At 42.3% G+C, this 19,770-nt stretch overlaps 1 protein-coding gene across 25 annotated transcripts in view; it reads left to right on the top strand.

Annotated features, from left to right (window-relative positions):
• CAMK2D (calcium/calmodulin dependent protein kinase II delta) overlaps window positions 1-19,770 on the top strand; it is a 624,934-nt gene that overhangs the window by 447,980 nt on the left and 157,184 nt on the right. For 13 of the 25 annotated variants that reach the window (XM_069242047.1, XM_069242034.1, XM_069242016.1 and 10 more), the window contains exons 12-13: window positions 5,197-5,239; window positions 9,181-9,218. In XM_069242047.1, coding sequence (XP_069098148.1) covers window positions 5,197-5,239; window positions 9,181-9,218 — 81 coding nt within the window. The remainder of the gene's footprint in view (window positions 1-5,196; window positions 5,240-9,180; window positions 9,219-19,770) is intronic. The other 12 variants (XM_069242054.1, XM_069242030.1, XM_069242039.1 and 9 more) reach the window with 1 other exon arrangement.

Below are 19,770 nucleotides of genomic sequence, written 5' to 3'. Positions count from 1 at the left end.
TAGGGCTGGGGCATGGTTGGGGGAGTTGGGCCATTTTTTTTAATGGGGTGGGGGTCGGGTAGTTATGTTTTTCGAGTGGGTGAGGGGTCGGTAGTGGTGTTTTTAGGGTGGGTGCTGGGGAGTCAGGGCACTTGTGTTTTTCGGGCGGGTGGGGGCAGGGTAGTTATTTGTTTAGGGCAGGTGTGGTGGTCGGGATAGTTATGTTAAGGGTGGTGGGGGTAGTGTTTTTAGGGCGGGTGGTGGAGGGTCAGGGTAGTAGTGTTTTTGGGGCGGGTGGGGAAGCTGGGTAGTTGTGTTTATAAAGCGGGTGGTGGGGGTTCGGGGTAGTTGTGTTTTTAGGGCAGTGGTCGGGTAGTTATGTTTTTAGGGCGGGTGGGGAGTCGGGGTAGCTTTGCTTTTAGGACAGGTCAGCGTAGTAGTGTTTTTAGGGCATGTGGGGAGTTGGGGCAGCTATGTTTTTAGGACAGGTCAGGGTAGTAGTGTTTTTAGGGCGGGTGGGGTAGTGTTTTTAGTGTGGTTGGGGCAGGTTGCGGTAGTTATGTTTTATGGGTGGGTGCGGCAGGTCAGGGTAATAGTGTTTTTAGGACTAGTGGGATGGGTCAGGTATTATTTTTGGGGTGGGTGGGGCAGGGTAGTAGGGCTGGGGCGGGTTGGGGTAGTAGTGTTTTTAGGGTGGTGGGGCGGGCCGGGGTAGTTGTGTTTTTTAGGGCAGGTAGGGGGTCGGGATAGTTGTGTTTTTTTAGGGCAGGTAGAGGGGTCGGGGTACTTGTGTTTTTAGGGTGGTTTGGGGAATGGCATGCTAGAACCACACATGCCTTTACGAGGCATGCTTTCACAAAGAAAAATCATTATAAAGGCATGCATGGAAACAACACTGACGTTGTTTCGACCGCGTTGTTCAGGCATGCATAGTTCTCACATTAGTTTGTTCCATCATACATTCTGTCCTGGAATCCACATCACTGGCTACCTCAGGGAACTGCACTGGCTCCCTGTACAGAGACTTTCCAGTTCAAACTTCTGACCCGTGCATACAAGGCCCTTTACAACTGCAGTCCCACCTACTTGAACCACTGCCTGAACTTCCATCCTCCCACCAGACACCTCTGCTTCATGTCCCTTTGTCTAACCCTCACCACCTGCATCAGACGTAGCAGATGCAGAGTTCACTCCTTCTCCTCTCTAGCAGCGAAGACATGGAACAAGCTACCCTTTTTTGAAGACCTAGCTGGTCTGCTAATCAACTGGAACCTGCCAGTTGCTGAATACGCTCAGGGGTGACAAGTAACGCTCTACAAATCTACTGATTGAATTACTTGTGTTTGAGTACACAGCAGAAAATATCATCTTTAGATTTCTGGCTTGGTTCTTCAAGGTACTCCACAGAGTCTTACTTTCCTTAATGCATCAGCGTCTACGTTTCCAAAGCTGCTGCCATGCGCATCCTGCTCAATCCCACTCGCTTGCGCAGATAACAGAAATACTTTTTTTTATCTCCATATCTCTCTACTTTGTAACATGGTTTACCTACATGTAAGAGCACTGTTCTTTCTCTAGACAATAAAATGGTAGCTCCATAATGAAAAATGGAAATAATTGCACTGTTGCAATGTGGTAGTGCCTCTCTGTAGTATAGAATTGTATGTTATATTCCTAAAAGTATGCCAGAAAACATGCTACTGGTGCAGTCTTCCAGGTGCACACTTAGAAGTTCTTCTTAATGCCAAAATTGTAAAGGCACATACAAGCTATGGTGCCTCATAAATTACTCGTCAGACTTGCCACCCTCCTCCATGGTTATCCTTGTGTCATAAGATGCTATGATGTTGATCTTTAGCTGTAATCTGTCTGGAGGTTGGCAGAATAGAACAGGATTGTGATCCCTCTTCAGGTTCATGTCATATTTTGTAACATTTCTTGAATTGCCATATTGAGATTGTTAGACAGTATTAGACATACAATCCCAGAGACATTATAGTGATTTATTACTAACATCTCTTCACATCTTATTACTACAATCATAAGAGAAGTCACACATTTGTAAAGTGCCCATCTCCAGGACTTCTGCAACCTTTTGACCATTTCTGGTGAATGATCGCTAGATCCGTAGGACACTCTTCATAACCCGTACTGTGTTTCTCCTCCCTCATCATTCTCAGGTGGCTTCTACACCGTCCTACTTCTGCCTGTGTCAAACAGACACCTAACATTGACATTTGGAAGCCCTGAAAGAGGAAGGGCATGTGTGCACTCTTACCTTGATCCTTCAACTGTAGGCCATATCAGGGTATGAACATTTAGTACCCAGACCTATCCCAGGCTCCCTACCAATTATTCAACAATCAGTGAAGGTAAAGTAATGATCTTTCCCGAACGTCTGGAGATGGAAGTTCCCTCTTTGTGGGAGTCCTGTGGGCTCTTACGTACCATTTCCCTATTGGTCCACAAACTAGAACTTGTTTTTACCACTTGAAGGCCCTTCCTTCACTAATTTTCATTTGGAGCGCTTCACCCATCAAAAGGCAATCTGGGACATTCATGCACTTTTGTCAAAATGAACGACTGTGCAATCGGGGGCCTCGCCAAAGCCTTTCCTCAGTAAACAACTGTGCTACAACAACCTTGTGCATGGTCACGCCTTTAAATCAAAGTAATATTTTAGTAAATGTTTAATTACAGTGGGAACACTTGAGCTTGGCTGTTGCCGTGTTTCATTGTGACATTAAAAAAAAATAAAGACTCACCTTACACAGGTTTCCCACAAAGAAAACACAGCACATCACAAAGTCCACCTTCCATCTACTCTAAATGGCATAATTCAGTGATTGTTGCACCAATGATTCCGTCTTAGAATAGAGTGTATTGCTTGAGTTTAATGGCACAAAATTGCTGGTCATTCCTGCAACACACTAAGTATGTGCACATACAATTGCCTATTTGTATTCCGGTGGAGGTATAGCACAAGAAATTACACGTAGTTTTAATACTAACATTTAAAAAAACTAGGACCAAATTTAAAATAGAACATACATAAAATAAAAAAATATTTTCACATCCATAACACACTTAGGAGCATCAGATTTATTTATTTACTGCTGTGATTAAAAATATACCTCTGAAACATTCCCCTGTTCTGTAAGCTATCTTCTAAGATAGTTATTATTGACATGGAATCCCTTTCTTTGTTTTCCTCGAATATGCATGCTGCTAGGGATCGTTTTTTTTTGTTTTTTGTAACAGAGTCTACAGAAATCGCATTAAATGTATGGAATGCCTTAACTTGTGCACAAAGATAGGCTTGTTCCAGCACATTTTAGAACCTTTATAATCCTCCACTTTTTGGTTAATGACTATCTACTGAATTCTTGACACCTCACAGCACAATATAAATTAAGTCTACATCTTTTCCAGTTTAACCCCTATCCTTTTCAGTTGTTTATTTCATTTTTGCAAATTGGCTGCCCTTTCTGTTCCTGTTTCACGGTTTCTCTTCATTAGATGTTAACCTTGTAAATAAATATAATCCTCATTTTTAACTTTTTTTTGTTAAAATAAAAAATAGTTCTGTATGTGTGTTTATATTGCTCTAAGTCATACTGTGCCTTTTGACATCCCTGGTGAGAAAGGCTTTGGAACCCAAAATTAAACACCACAAAAATAGTTTTGAGGTCTACTCCAATACAACACACCTCACCCCAATCCACCCCTCCCGAATCCACTCCAGTCCAGTCCACCCCACTCCAGTCCGATCCACTCTAATCCATCTCACCCACTCCAGTCCAACACACCCTACTCCAATACAACCCACTACTCCAATACAACCCACCCTACTCCAATCCAAACAAACCAATCCACCCACGTCAATAAATTCACCCTACTTTAATCAAGTCGACTGCTACCCAGTCCACACACACCACCCCAATCCACCCCACTTAGTACAATCCACTTTAATTTACCCCACTCCAGTCTAGTCCACATTAATCAATCCCACTCCGTCCAGTCCACCCCACTCCAATCCACCACACTCAATCCAATCCACCTCATCCAAATCCACTCCAGCCCACCCTTATCCACCCCACCTCACCCCACTCTCATCCACCCACCCCAATCTCATCCACCCCACCCCAATCTCATCCACCTCAATCCAGTTGACCCCAGTCTGATCCAAACCAATCCAGTCCACCTAATCCAGTCCACCCCACTCAAATCTAATCGACCCTCTCCAGTCCACCCCACTTTAACTCTATCCATCCCACCCCAGTAAAGTCCATCCACATCCCACTTCAATCCAATCCACTCCTATCGAAACCACTCAATCCAGTCTAATCCACCACACTCTAATCTAGCACCTATCGACCTCACTGCATTTCATTCAGTCCAACCCACCCCACACCAATCTACTCAATCCACCCCTTTTTACCCCAATCAATCCATCACACTCTACTCCAGTCCACCTCACTACCTCAGTCCCCTCCAGTGCACTCTAACCCACTCCACTCTAGGACACACTCTGTCACTGAACCACTGAACTTTACTCCCATCTACTCAACCCTGCGACACAATACTCCCCCCCCCCACTCCACTTTACAACACTTAAGCAAATCCACTCTACAACACTACATCCCACTCCACACCGACACTCCATGACACTCACTTTTATTCAAGCTGGACAGCAGCCACACTGATGTACAACATGACAAAACATATTGCCAAAGCCAACTGCTCTTGTATAGGTGAGACCTATTGGCCTTGCCAATTGTTGTTAATGGGGTTCAGGAGAAGGAATTTCTTCATGGGGGGGAATACATTTCCACTTCATTGGAAAAAATGGAAAGTTATATGTAAAAATGACTTAATATTTTATGTCGGTATGTGGAAATATCTGCCTGCTGGAAATGGAAATTCGGTATATGTTATGAATGTTGATACTTCTGGGAATACATAGGTCGTTGTTTTCTATTCTACAATGTTCTGAGTTGTAACTTTGTTCTCCATATCTATGCATCCCATGGGATTAATTTCCAATATTTGTATCCAGCCTTTAGTGCGTCAGGTTTATTGTGGCCGATTTATAAAATATGCCAGTTCTAAAATGTGGAAAAATCATTCTACTTAAATCCTTTCCATAACTTTCTTCACGGTTTTGACGTTACAATATAAATGAGTCTAATTTCCGATTAACATTTTGCCTTACAGGGAGCTATTTTGACAACCATGCTGGCGACTAGAAATTTCTCAGGTATGTCTGGCATTTTAATCGTTGTCTACTGATTTTGAGTAAGAAATGAATTGATATAATAATAGAATTTACCGTGAGACATAAGATCGCCTGCTGTACTAAGATGTACTTGTTTTTACTTTACGTCAAACGTACCATCGAAATTCGCAACAAGCAAATTTCATACATAGGAACTTCCTGAAAATAGACTGCAGCTTGCCTCTCCATTACTTCTGACCTGTTTGATTTCCATTATCTAGTTGCCATATACCTTTCATGGACGCTACTCATGTTTTTTGAAGGGTGTTTTATATTCTTTGATAACCAAAAGGCAGGACTGGGTTTTTGGTAAGGTTATCTCACGGTTTATAGCCTTTAAGAGATGTATTCCAGTGATCGTGTTCCATAAAAGGTTAACCGACAGTATTTTCCACTAAGTGTCCAAGTCTTACATTACTTTCACCCTCACAGATGTTTCACTTTCTCTGGCATCCTGATGTTAGACCATAAATTATTGCCGTTTTCTGCACAAAAACTGCTTTTTGCTGTTCAGTGCCCAGTACAGATACAGGGATCTTCGCATTCAGCTTTGCAAAACCACATATAAGCAGCCTAAGTATGGGAATTATTTAAGACATTTGTAACGCCTCCAGCTGATGAAAAAATGTGTTTGGCCATAGCCAGAAAAATCAAATTCTGAGATATACCAAAGATTCTCACAGTTTTGCTCCTCAGGGTCTCCATTTATGAGCAACGACACCTGAGGCATAAGCCCTCCAGTGAATGCACAGGCCTGGAATATATCAGATGGCTGCTGTTGCTAAATGTATATCCTAGCACGTTTACAAAGCATTATATAGATTGTTCGCTTTCTCTGGGAGCCTAATGCATTGCTCTGCCTCAGTGACGTCAAGGTCCAGTTCAATGCGTCTGTATTGTGGAAAAATATTCGGGTGCTGTATTAAGTGAAAGTTGGACAAGCAACTAACCAATTTAGTAAGTATCTCTGTGCGTTCACAGATGTGTATCAATGATGCTTCTGGATGGATACTCCACACTTCACGATAAAAATGTACAGTGTTTTCATTATCCACATTTTAGTATGATATGTATCTGTGTTTTTAACATGCCAGATGAGTATATGTAATGAAGGATGCAATTCTTCTGGCCCTGGATTTTCTTTCACAAATTTTCACTTGTATTAGCTAAGTTGGCTCAACTGTGGAGAACAAGGATCAAAACACCCATAATGCTTTTGATTTCAACTAAAGCACATGACTGGAGCACTGCATTCCTGGATGGCATGGAACATTCCATACTGGCACATGGTAACCATATGTATGGTGGACTGCTCTAAGTGCCATTTTTCATACATGGTCCGGTTGCTGAAAATGTACCATAACACACCCACATTTTTCTCCTTATGAAAGTGCTTGATGTTACAACCGGCTATTTCTGATCAAAAAGGTGTTTTTCTTTTCAATTTCTCAGAGTTTTTGCTGCACAGAGAATCCATTATTGCTAGTATCTTGTAATTTGCCCCCATGGGTGCCTTGTGTGCAGGGATGTCAGCTTGGATTGAGTGCACTGTACCCATCAGCTGTCTTCTTGTGGTCAGTCTACATTTTCACTGTTACATGAACATCCCTCTCTCTGACATCCATCACCTCAACTGGAATTCCACAAACAAAAAAAAAAAATTCTTATAACAGCCTACTATATTATTGGTAAAAATAGCTTTTTCTAGAACCAACGTCTCTTGGAAAATCAAAAAGAGCAGTCCTTGATGGTACATTTCAGATTTCAGTTTGTTCTCAAGTCATTATCTTTCATTGCCGTGCATGCTTTCTGATACTTTCTCCATAATGACGTGGTTGTTAAAGTGTTTTCATTTTGTTTTCTTTTTCTTCCTTTTATGTGGAATGTGTTTCATGGGAGGTAAGGCCCGTAGTTCTTGGAAGAGACCGCTGTGTGCTTCTCCCAAGCACTTGCCATTGTTTTCCATTGAGCTCTCTGCTCTGTCCGCTAACCCCACTCCTCCTTTCTCTGCTTGCCTCTCTATTAATAACCACCTTGGGGTTGCTATACCACGCATCGCCTTCTGGTTTCCGAGATCACTTGGATGCAAGGCAAATGTTTTGCTGTCACCCTAATTAAACTAATTTGTTCACTTTGCTGCTGCTTTCTGCATATGGGGGTGTGGAGAGGCGATGATGCGCTTTTAAAGGGCACGCAATCGTTATATGACTGTGTGTAAATTAGAAATTAATCAATTTTGAAATCAAATTGAGAAAAACAAATCTGCTCCCCGTATCACCTTGTAGTGCAAAATCACTCATTCAGAATTAGACACATCAGATTTAGCGAATCTTGGACAGAGATCATATTTTTGAAAAAATGAATCTTAAACCCTCAGAAATAATGTAGTTTAAAGGCATCTCGGTTTAAATTTGTGCATGTATATAAAAGTACTACATGCAACCATTCTGCCTTCAATTGCAAATCGAATATTGTAATTGGAGACAGAATGTTTCATACTAAATACAGATCAGGGTCCATGTAGCTAGACACATTTGCAGCCCCTAGTACTCAAACCAAATGGCCTTTAGTAGCTCTTTGTAGTAGTCAACAAAATTCAATATTTTCATAAGGTCCTCTTGGTCTCTACTTATTGTGATTTTTTTTTTGCCAGTCTGTTTTTGAGTTTAGCATATGTACCAGCCAAAAGCAGTGCTCCTTGCTCAAAGGAATCTCTCATTGTCCTCTAAAATGTGGCCGGAATGCCAATAAGGGTTGCATAGTGAAAAGAATGTAGTTGCAACTACTGAGATGCTCAGACTGGTGTTCATCCCAAACGCTTTTGGCCACACATGGCTTGTTTTAATGCTGGAGTTATTGGTGATGGCCTTTGTTTTAAATCAGTAACCTGACCACAGAAAATTGTGGTAAAATGGTCAATGAAGATTTAATCTTTGTTTGTGGGCTGAGTAGCTTAGGACAAAGTCGTCCAGCACTTCATTCATGTTATCCATTTCTCTTCCATTTCACACACCAACTTTAGGTCACTCTTGGTGGCTTGCAAAAGATACTGCAATGGCTGCTAGTGAACCTTTATATAGCTCTTTTTTGGGTGTGTGGTAAGGTTTTCAAGTCACAACTCACATTTACCACTTAAAAAATACTCTGTTGGTTGAGGGCATGTGAGGAATAGGGAGTTAGGAAACTTGAGGTTAAGGAACACTAAATGAACAAAAATTTCGTGAAAAACAAATTACCACTAAAATATAAAGAATATATGCAAACCTAATACATTATTTTAAATATATTTTAATCAGAGGGTTTATCTGAGTAGAATGTAAATAGAGATCTAGGTGGCACCACAGAACTAAATTCACATTGTGTGAAGATGTTCCTCATTAAAGATCCCCAAAGCCTTTAAATTCTTCTTAGACACCATAAGGAAGGGAAAATGAGTAGAACAAAAGCTTGACATTTGAAAATGAGTCTAGTAAGTTATTAGATAAAAATAACTGAAAAGCAATTTACCAGTTTTAACGAAAATCAGTGAAGAAGGAAAATCTATAAAACATGATAGGAGTTGGCTGATTGTTTTTTTTTTTTATGTTCACAAATTACATTGTGAGAAATGTAGAACCCTGTGATAAATACATTATCAGTTTTCATGTCTTATCATGGTCTCTTTAATACCTCATAGTGCGAGCTGCAGCGAACTCCTATTCATTTTTACAAGTCAGTACTAGGAATGCCCTTTTGTTGTCAATGATAGCACAGAGAGCAGCGGAAAACAATTATCTATGGCAAAACTCTTAATTGTAAGTGAAAAATTTAGAAAGATTTTAGGTTACTCAGTTATGTGGTGTCAGTTTGTAAGCTTTTGTTAGTGAATACTTGTAACATTATTATGACCAGTCACTGACATTGAATTTGCTATGTATTTACAGCAGCAAAGAGCCTACTGAAGAAGCCAGATGGAGTAAAGGTAGGTCTAACTGATGCACTTAACTTATTCATTTCAGACATTCTTTAGTATTGTCCTACCTTTTTGCCACAGGAGGTGTGACTACAGCTTGTAGCTTTCTGGGTTTCTACTCATTGTCCTCCAGTTTGAATGTTAAAGGGAAGTATTGCTCTGAATTCATCATTGCTTTCTGATTGCATTGAATCATGGGGAATGTGTCCCTCAATGATCAAAAACCCAATGGGAGACACTGTTATTACATAAGCAGTCCAGTTATTAATTTGTCATGACGTGTTCTATAACTGTACCCATTGCTTTGTGTAAAACGTGGCACTGGAACACAGTTGAAATATTCATAACAATCTTATTGGATTAAGAGTTGTTTTGGCACTCATGATAACTTTAATGTTCATCCCAACAAGCTTTTTCCTCTGGGGCGTGGGTGAAGAATATTCTATGAAAACATTAATGTCCTCAAAAGTAAAACCTTTGGTCATAGTTCTTGGTTGCAATTATGACAAGAATAAATGTTTTTGTGAAATTCAGTGTTAACTCCTTCATGATCAGGAAGTTGCCTTTTCTATTTAGCTATGAATTGGATAAGAATTTCTGATGAGCATGACATCAGTAGAGAAACGAAGCACACTCTTTCACTGATTCCTTTCTGCTTGATTTTCCACCTTCTGCTTGGTACAAAAATGAGCCCAGACTACAATAATGTTTACCAGGAATGGTAACTTTTTCAAATCCCCAGCACGGGCCATGTATTTTTCATGCAGCCCCATGGTGTAAGAATGTATTATGCATGAATTATTCAAGTGTAATAATATATGCTTTGGTGTACATGACTGATCCAGCACTCCAGGATTGGCTTTAAATTTGTTTATTTGTTTTAAAGAAGTTTGGGTACTTCCAAACAAATATTTGTTGCTTCACAAAGGATATGAGTTTTGTCCATGCTTTTTTCTCCTGGGGATTCCAAGGTCAGAAACTCTTCAAGGTCGGTACTGCTTCTGTATAAGGAGGATGCTGTTCTGTTCTTGTCATATATTTACTCAAGGAACAAAACGAACAGGGAAATCTTCCCTGATGATAGTTGAGCTACTGTTCTATAATTGCTCTTGCTTTCCTTTTAGTTTTTCAGAATTCCCCTCCAACCTCTTGTTTTTCGATTGATTCCTATAAGCTTTCCTTTTCCAAGTATTCTTAAAACAGGTTCCCTTACAGGAAAACCACACCTCAGGTTAAGCCTTTTTTCAATGGCAAAATGATTTCAAAGGCTCTTTTCTTCTTTGGGCTCATGGTTCTCTAATCTGCTTCCGCCCTCCATCCATAAAGCCAGCCTGCAGTAGGGGAGCCTTCACCAGGTCGAAAGGAGGAGAGTATTGAGAAAGATGTCCCTATGCTGGCTCACAAGTTGTTTAAAGGCTGTTGTGTAGCCTGTTTCCAACTTCTGCCAGGGGGACTAGATTTGACCTGTGCTGCATTCTCCAAAGAGGAATTAGTGTCTCCTGTTTTTTTCACTTGATGGTCCCGCCACCATTCTGTCAGGGTGCTGGGTGTGTATTTTGTTAGATCAAGACACACTGAACTAAAACTGGGTAGTGATCCTTCATATCCATGTTTGAATTGATTTTGAATTGATTTGACAGGTGGAGTTCTGCAATTCATTTCTATATTCATTAACAAAAGTAGCTTTTAAGGTCTTCAACAAAGTGTTCTGTGAATGAGTGTGACTGGTTCTAGGAGTACTCTTCTGAAGTCTGCATTTTATCCTGAATTGTGAAGCTCTAAAAACACTATTTTAAGTCAGCCAAACAGCAGCTTGTATCAAACAAATTTCAGTCTGTGTAAGATTGTGTTGCTGTAATTTATGGCTTACAGTGTGTCAACAGTATGACAATCAAACAATCAAAATAATTAAGCGGTCTCAAATAGGGTCGTTTGAAGGTTTAAGCCTTTCCTCAAAGTGAAGTACTTCTGTGCATTTCTATAATATAGGGCAGCCCGATAGTGTGATGCCTTTTTTTCAGAACTGCTCAGTAGAACAAAACCTAGGTGTTTTACAGTATCTTGGTTTCCCTTTATTTGCTGTGGCTAGTGTAGTTTCAAAACTATGTAAAGTATCAGTGAAGGTTGTTCAATGGCTCAACAATTTCCAGCCTCTCATGGTATTCTTGGAAACACTACCTGACTCTCATCTGCCACCATGTGATAAATTCTGAGCAATTCCTAATGGACCCTTTTGCTGTACAGAACTGTAAAAATACAATTAGGAGTAAGTGTAGACTACTTCCTGTTTGTCACTATTATTAAATTGTTGATAAACATACGTTAGAGAATATCCTTCCTATGTGCCTTTACAACATCACATTTTATAGTGAGTGGTACTACCAAAAAAACTAAAATGTACATTAAATAACCAGGGGACTAGCCCACATCCCTGAAACATCACTATGTTGGCTGCAAAAGAATCAATAAGGTAACCCTTGAGGCCAACTATGTCTCTCAGGCTTTATTTATTATATGAAGCGCTGTGAAACTATGGATAATCGGTGTTTTTTAAGTACAGCCATAATTTTTGTTAATTTTTAAAGTAAAAAAGATCAAATAATCATTTGGTCATACTAGTTCCAGCCTTTCAATCCACTTGAAGTTCTGTCTTAATAATTTCCTTCACCCAGGTTTGCAGACTGTTTAAAATCAGCCTTTCCAATAGCTTGGATCTAGCATTGATGTTGACAAAGGGAAATATGATGCTGGATCAAGTTGTTAACCTCCCTTATAATATGTTTGTATTAAAAAAAAAAAAGTCTTACCTCAAATCTGACTTCAGTTGTGATGCCCTCTTTCACTGCTGTATTGCATAAGGAGGCTGGAATTAGTTCCATGATTACTTTATAGGGATCAATGGTATTATTTTAGGGCCACCAGCTTTGGGGGCTTTTATGACAATAGTGACCTATGCATCCAAAAAGGAAGCTAGGGACCTGTGATCTTCCTTAATCATTGTTGCTGTACCTTACTAAGTTGAATTTACAGTCTTAGTGAAACCTCCAGAATGGACCTTCTGAACAGTGGCTAGTGTTCTCTGGTGCCAGAGGCGTATTTATAAAGAACATTTCTGGGCCAAATGTTACAGATATCTGATAGAGACTTCTAGTTGCAGATTCCTTACCTTAGAATTTTCCCCTAGGCGTCAGACTGGATCTGGAGATTTTTTTCTTCAAGAAATACCCTTGTGCATCAGTAGGTGCCGTCGGTCGACTCCAAGGGTGGTGTTGGCATCGTAGTCACCGTGATGGCATCGGGAGTAGTACATAGACGCCGCCACAGCGCAGTGACATCAGTTCTTTTCTTTCCGCGCCACGCACTGACTGACTGAGAGCTACCCATAGTCAATTTTTGACTGACTTCGACTTTTGTTGTCTTTTTGAGACTTTTTGAGAGTTTTGGCACATCCAGGGATGTCCCCGAAGACCAGCTTCAAACCGTACGAGGACTGTCACCGCATGATGTCGCATCGGCCTTTCCACTGCCCTTCGTCCCCAACAGTCCGCCTTTTGCCCCTTTCGTTGCCACAGAAGGGGCTCCCTGTCGCATCCCTTTCCCAGCCACTGACCAATCCGTGCTGTTCAGCTGTTGCGTGGCCGGGGATGCGCAATCCCACATGGTTGTGGGATGGGGAACCAGTGGTCTGCCCCTGCCCCTGCTGCAGCCTCCAAACCCTCCTAGTCCGTCCCCTCACTCTGGTCCAGTTGGCGGCAGGATTCACCTTGCCCCACTGGGAATCCTACACCATTGTGGACAGGTGGCTGTTACAGATCGTTCGAAGGGGCTACTCCCTCCCCTTCAAAACTGCCCCAGCCTCCATAGGTCAGCTGTTTACCGGAAGATCATTTGGCACTTCTCTGCCAGGAAGTTGTGGCTCTCTTGGCCAAGGGAGCCATAGAGAGGGTCCCTGCACCGTAAGAAGGTCATGGTTGATATTCCTGCTACTTTCTGGTGCTCATAGAAAACAAGGGCTTGCGTCCTATCCTCGACCTTTGGTACCTCAATCTATTCCTCGAGAAGGAGATCCTTGCTCAGGTCCTGTCTGCCTTGGACCCAGAAGACTGGATGGTAGTGTTGGACTTGCAGGACGCTAATTCCCATATTCCATCCTGCCTGCCCACAGATGTTACCTAAGGTTCGTGGTAGGTCACGAGCACTTTCAATTTGCTGTGCTCCCCTTCGGCCTTACCAGCGCCCCTTGGGTGTTCACGAAAGTGATGGTGGTGGTTGCAGCTCATTTACACAGGTTGGGGGTTTGTCTTCCCCTACCTCGATGACTGGCTGTTGAAGGCAGACTCGCCCCAGAAAGTTGTTTCCCACTTTCAGGCTACAGCGAACCTCCTGCACATGCTGGAGTTCACGATAAATGTGTTGAAGTCACACCTGATTACCTCTCAGATGCTCCCTTTCATCGGAGCTGTTCTGGACATAGTACAATTTCGGGCTTTCCCACCCGAAAAGCGAGTCCAGGATATTCAGGCTATGATTCCGATCTTTTAGCCTCTACCTTGGGTTTCGGTGAGAATGACTCTGAAGCTGCTGGGCCTCATAGCCTCCTGCATCCTGCTAGTGAGACATGCCAGATGGCATATGCAGGCTTTGCAGTGGGACTTGAAGTTCTAGTGGGTACAGCATCTTGGAAATCTCTCTGATATGGTCCAGATCTCGGAGGGGACTGCGAAACACCTGAGGTGGTGGCTTTCAAATCCGCAATGGGTCAACAGCAAATCCCTCTCCCTTCCCTAACCAGATCTAATCATAGTGACGGACGCGTCACTTCTGGGGTGGGGTGGCCACATGGGAGAGGCGGAGAAGAGGCCTCTGGTCTCACCGCAGAGTCTGGGCTCCATATCAATCTTCTGGAGCTCCAGGCGATCAGGCTTGCATTTAAAGCATTTCTTCCCTCTCTCAAAGTGAAAGTAGTGCAGTTGTTCACAGACAGCACTACTGCCATGTGGTACTGCAACAAACAGGGTGAGGTAGGGTCTTGGACCCTTTGTCAGGAGGCGCTATGCCTCTGGACATGGCTGACACATCAGGACATCACATTGGTGGTTCAACATCTGGCGGGCTCTCTGAACGCCAGAGCAGATGAACTCAGCTGTCGATGCATAGCCGATCACAAATGGTGTCTCCATCTGGAGGTGGCGCAAGGTCTCTTTCAGCAGTGGGGAGAGCCTTAGTTAGATCTGTTCGCCTCTGCAGAGAATGCACAATGTCAGCTGCTTTGCATGTTGGAATTTCAAAGGCTGCACTTGCTCAGAAATGCTTTTTGTCTAGAGTGGAACTCCTGCCTCCTTTACACCTATACCACTTCTGTCCAGAGTTCTCAAGAAGATCAGGAATGACCGGACCAAAGTCATCTTGGTGGCTCCGGAGTGGGCAGAGAGAGTATGGTATCCAGAGCTATTGAGCATGGCCACCGCTCCTCCACTCCGACTGCCCCTTCGGGAGGATCTTCTGTCTCAGCAGCAGGGGACAGTCCTCCACCCGAACCTGTCCAATCTCCACCTTCATGCGTGGAGATTGAGCGGTGGCAGTTGACAGCTTTAGACCTTCAACCCGAAGTCTGTGATGTTATCTTGGCAGCCTGGCGTCCCTCCACTAAAACGGTATACGCCTGTCGCTGGCATAAATTTGTGACATGGTGTACCAACAAATCTTGATCCCCTCTCTGCTCCTCTTTCTGAAACTCTTTTGTTCATTCTCTCTTTAGCCCAGCAGGGCTCTGCTTTAGGCACACTTAAAGGTTATTTATCGGCTATTTCAACCATTCTTAAGTTGCTTGATCAGCCTTCACTCTTTAAGTCTCCTGTTGTTAGACTATTCCTTAAGGGACTCACCCATTTGTTTCCTCCCACTCCATTTATCATGCCTTAGTTGGACCTTAATATTGTACTTATTTAATGTGTACTCCATTTGAGCCAAAGCACAGTTGTTCCTTATGGCTCCTTGCTTTCAAAACTGTTTTTCTGGTTGCCATCACTTCTGCTCACAGAGTGAGTGAGAGAGCTTCAGGCTCTAACTTCTAAGCCCTCATTTTTGTTTGTGCACCCTGACAAAGTGGTGTTACGCACTAAGTCTTCCTTCCTTCCCAAAGTCGTTACAACTTTTCATGTAGGCCAGTCCATCACTTTGCCTACTTTTTATGCACTTTATCATCGTTCTCATGAAGAGGAGAGACTCCACTGCCTGGATCCAAAAAGAGCATTGGCGTTCTATCTCAGTCGTACTAAAGATTTCTGGGGGGGGACGATCAACTCTTTGTTGGATATGTAGGTGCGAAGATAGAGAAGGCGGTGCAAAAACGTACCATCTCACAATGGGTACTTCTTTGCATCAAAATGTGCTACGCTTTGGCCAAGAAGCAGCCCCCAGAGGGCTTGCGCGCTCATTCCACCTGAGCAACTGCTGCTTCCAGAGCATTAGCACATGGAGTTCCTGTCCTGGAATCTGCCAGGCAGAAACGTGGGCATCCATGCACACGTTTACTAAACATTACTGCCTGGACAGTCCGATCCGTTGGGACGTTCGGTCCTGCAGGACTTTCTAGTATGATCTTTGTTCGCAGCCCACCTCCAAGGATGGCATTGCTTGGGTATCTATTCTAAGGTAAGGACTCTGAAACTAAAAGTCTCTATCAGATGTACAAGTTACTTACCTTCTGTAACGATACAGCTGATAGAGACATATTTTAGTTGCAGATTCCGTACCGAACCACCCATCCTCCCTGCTTGCAAACTGATTTCTAGGGACAGGGCTTCCCCATTCAGGGCCTTAGCTCTGGCGCACCAATTTTAGTGTTCTTCGCGGCTCTGCACGTTGGCGTGGAAAGTTGTGAAAAGAAACTGACGTCACTGCACTGTGCTGAGGCAGCACCTATGTACTACTACGAACATCATCATGGTGACTATGATACCAACAACGCCTGCGGAGTCGACCAACGCCACCTACCGACGCACAAGGGTATTGCTTGAAGAAAAAAATCTCTGGATCACCTCTGACGTCTGGGGGAAAATTCTAAGGTAAGGAATCTGCACCTATCTCTACCAGATATATCCTTACCAAAGGTAAGTAACTTGTACGTTATTGCTAAATATTGCTGTTGCATTCTTTCCCTGTACTTTATAAAAGGTCTTTTTTTCACCCTCATTTTTATAACCATTTTGTGTTTTACAGTGCTCTGTACCGTTTATCAAGACACCCTCCCTGCATATTTAATAATATCATTGTCCATTATTCTGTCACATTATCAGGTTACTGTATGTGAAAAATTAGATGGTTGGTTGGGGGAGAGGGTGAAACCTTAATCGAGCAACAACTACAATCCTTGTAAGGGTGAATCACATTAAGGAACTAAATTAACTTGTGCATACCCCTCGAGTAGTTTGGCACAAAAGGAGCCTGGTTTAATTTTTGAGGCAATGTGTGACGTATTTATGTAGCACTTAAAGAGTAATAAAGTGCAGCAGAACCAGAGAAATACAGTTTCAAAAAATTAAGGACAGTATAGTGCCTAAAACCACAATGTGCCACTCAAAGTTATGTGGTTGTCTTCTCTTGGAAACCAGGAACTCTTTCCAGCAGTGGCCAGCAGGGCTCAGGTGGGCCCAGTTGCAGATCTAGGCAGGTCCGTTTCCAGAAGGTTAGCTGGGCAGTTGCAGAGGGAGCTCTGGAGCGGATTATGCCCCCGTACTTCAGAACAGGAAGTCAGTCAGCTGACCCTTGGTGTCACTTCCGCTGGGGATGAAGGGTACAGGTCCAGTCTTCCTTTTCAGCAAGCAAGGCAGGCCTACAGCAGCACAGCAGCAGGGTGTCCTTCTGTAGCATCCACAGGTCCAGGATTGCACTTGAGTAGGTCTGAGAGACACCTTTTTATATCTGGTGCCCACTTTGAAGTGGGAGAAGCTTCTGCAGTTTCCCCTTAAAGAAATATTTGGAATTTTCTGCCTCCTTTCTTTGGTCACATTCTGTCTGGGGGGAAAATTAGCTTAATGCAAAGTCCTTTGTGTGTGAGCTGAGCCACTGCGCTTTGAAGTGCAACTATGGTAGGTGGCAGCTCCTTCCACCCCAATAATCCAAGATTGTGCATCCTGCCATCACCCACACCCCTTATTGTGATGCTGCCGGGGGGGGGGAACACAAAGGCCACCTACTCCCAATCTTGTGACCCAGGAACAGGCTCCAGGCATCAAATAGTGAAGACAAGAAAATGCCAACTTTCTGTAAGTGGCATTTTCAGAATTGTGACTTAAAATCCGACTTTACTATGCAGGAGAGTCTTAAATTACTGTTTCTCAGGCACCAAACATGTCTTTTCTACCTGATTCTAATCAAACATTATCAATTATTTTTTGTAAAAAAGTAACCCGTTGTTATCTTATTGGAGAGGTAGGCCTTGCCAAAGCAAATTTAGGAGTTTACACTACCAGGACTTGTAAAAAAAAAACTAAAAGTACATGTTCAACTTTTTAAATGCAATGCTCCTTACCCTACTGGCATTTTAGGGTGTAATCTATGAGTGGCTTACATATATTAAAAAGGAAGATTAAGGCCTAGCAAATAGTGTATATTGCCAGGTAGAAATGACAGCTTAAAACTGCAAAGACAGATTGCAATGACAGGCCTGAGTGATGTTTTAAAGGGCAGCTTACGTGAGTGCACATTAAGTGCGTCAAGCCCACTAGTAGGATTTAATCTAAAGCTCCTGGGTACATGTTGTAAGACTTTACTAGGGACTTACAAGTAAATTAAATGTTCCATTAGTCTGTAAGCCAATTTTACCCAGTGTAAAGGAAGAGATTGCAAACTGTTTTGCACAGTTAACAGTGATAGCAGTGTAGAGTCCTAAAACCAACAAAAACTGAGTTTGTCTAATCAGAGGCAGATGTGAGTGACTGTAATGGGACTCACGCAACTCTTAAATTTGCTTAATCACTTGTAAATCCACTGGACTGATAAAATTTGATGAAGGCTGTTGTGGGCAAGGAGGAGTCATATCACTGGCCCAGGCATCCCCATGCTGCATGCAACGTCTACAAGATTGATAGAAAACATGCTAGACAACAATTGCCAGTTGTCACTTCTTAATGAATAGGGATTCTGCCAGTATCCTGACTAGAATTCCACTGTTGTCTCCACATCCTTTGCCTTGGTGTGCTGCTGGCACTTGTTCCACCATACTTCATCAGGGTGTCATTAATCCCCTTATAGGTTTGTACTCTTAATACGTTATGATTCATTAAGATAGTCCACCTCACAATATCTCAAAATGTTACTCCTACAAGCTGATGACCATTTCCAGTCCTAGAGATTGTTTTATTCGGCCTTCAAGTAAATCAAATCTGTCTTTTTTTCAGTGCCTTTTGGGTTGGTTTAGAACATAAATTTTATGTGTACACTTGGCTGATGAACCATCAGTTGACTAACCAATGAACTCATTGGGTTTTGTGCGGTGGGATATGTAACAAGCATTCATAATTTATGTCCTTCATGGCAATGTTTCTGATTCTCATGGTAACCCTTTTAGACCAAAGCCATTCTAGTGAGCTATTTATTGATTTAAAGGTTTTGCAAGATTTCACATGCATAGAAACCGATGAATTGTTGACAGAGTTGTGGGCTGTGCATTTTTCGTCATCTGGCCATTAAAAGGCAAGTGCAAGAGCCCCAAGTCTCCTTTAAGTACTTCAGGATGTCACCTAATTTGTTGTCAAATCTGTTTCACTTAAATAACTGTGGTGGAACAACAAATAAAGGCAAACCAGTGGTTTACAATGGTTAAAGGTTCTCAAAGACCTGTTTCAGAAATGAGTTGTATGACATTCTCACAGCCAAATGTAGTAGGTGAACTACCAAATTTTGGTGAAACCGCCTACCCGTGATCTAGAGGTTAAGGTAACTTTAAGCTGAAGGAATGAATGTCTGCCCACGTCCTGTATTATAGCATTCAGTGGAATTATAATAAGTATCAAAACTCAGATACAGCTCCTATTCCGACTAATGGCCTCTCTTTTGTAGCTGTACAGATGGATTCCTGACAAATACATACATTTATAGGAAGAATATTGCCAGTTTCTCTTTGTATGTTTGTTTTATAATGGTCCACATGTGAACTATGTTTCTGTTTGTTTGCCATTAAGTAGCCTGCTAATTTCACCACAACTTGTCAAATTTCTGTTTTTCAAGCTTTGAGTATACCAGACTAGCTGCAAATTCTGCAAAAAATTGGCATTTGTCTCTTTCACACAGCCTAGAAATATTTGTTTAATTTAAGAATGTCATGAGAAAGTAGCTACCATTTAATGTAGTGTAGAGTTTGTAACAGTTTTCTCTGCAGAGTTTTGCCTGTATGTCTCATCTACAAATATGTGGTCTTCTGCTGCCATCCACCTTCTCTTTCTCACAAGTGAAATGCTGACAAGGCAGTAAATTGCTCTTCTAGCACAGGCATGTCTTCTTCGAGGCTCGTAGGTACCAAGAGTATACGCTAACCATAATTGAAGATATTTCTTTGGTA

Source organism: Pleurodeles waltl, chromosome 1_2, assembly GCF_031143425.1.
Source record: "Pleurodeles waltl isolate 20211129_DDA chromosome 1_2, aPleWal1.hap1.20221129, whole genome shotgun sequence".
NCBI lineage: Eukaryota > Metazoa > Chordata > Amphibia > Caudata > Salamandridae > Pleurodeles > Pleurodeles waltl.
This window is presented reverse-complemented; position numbering and strand designations above follow the sequence as displayed.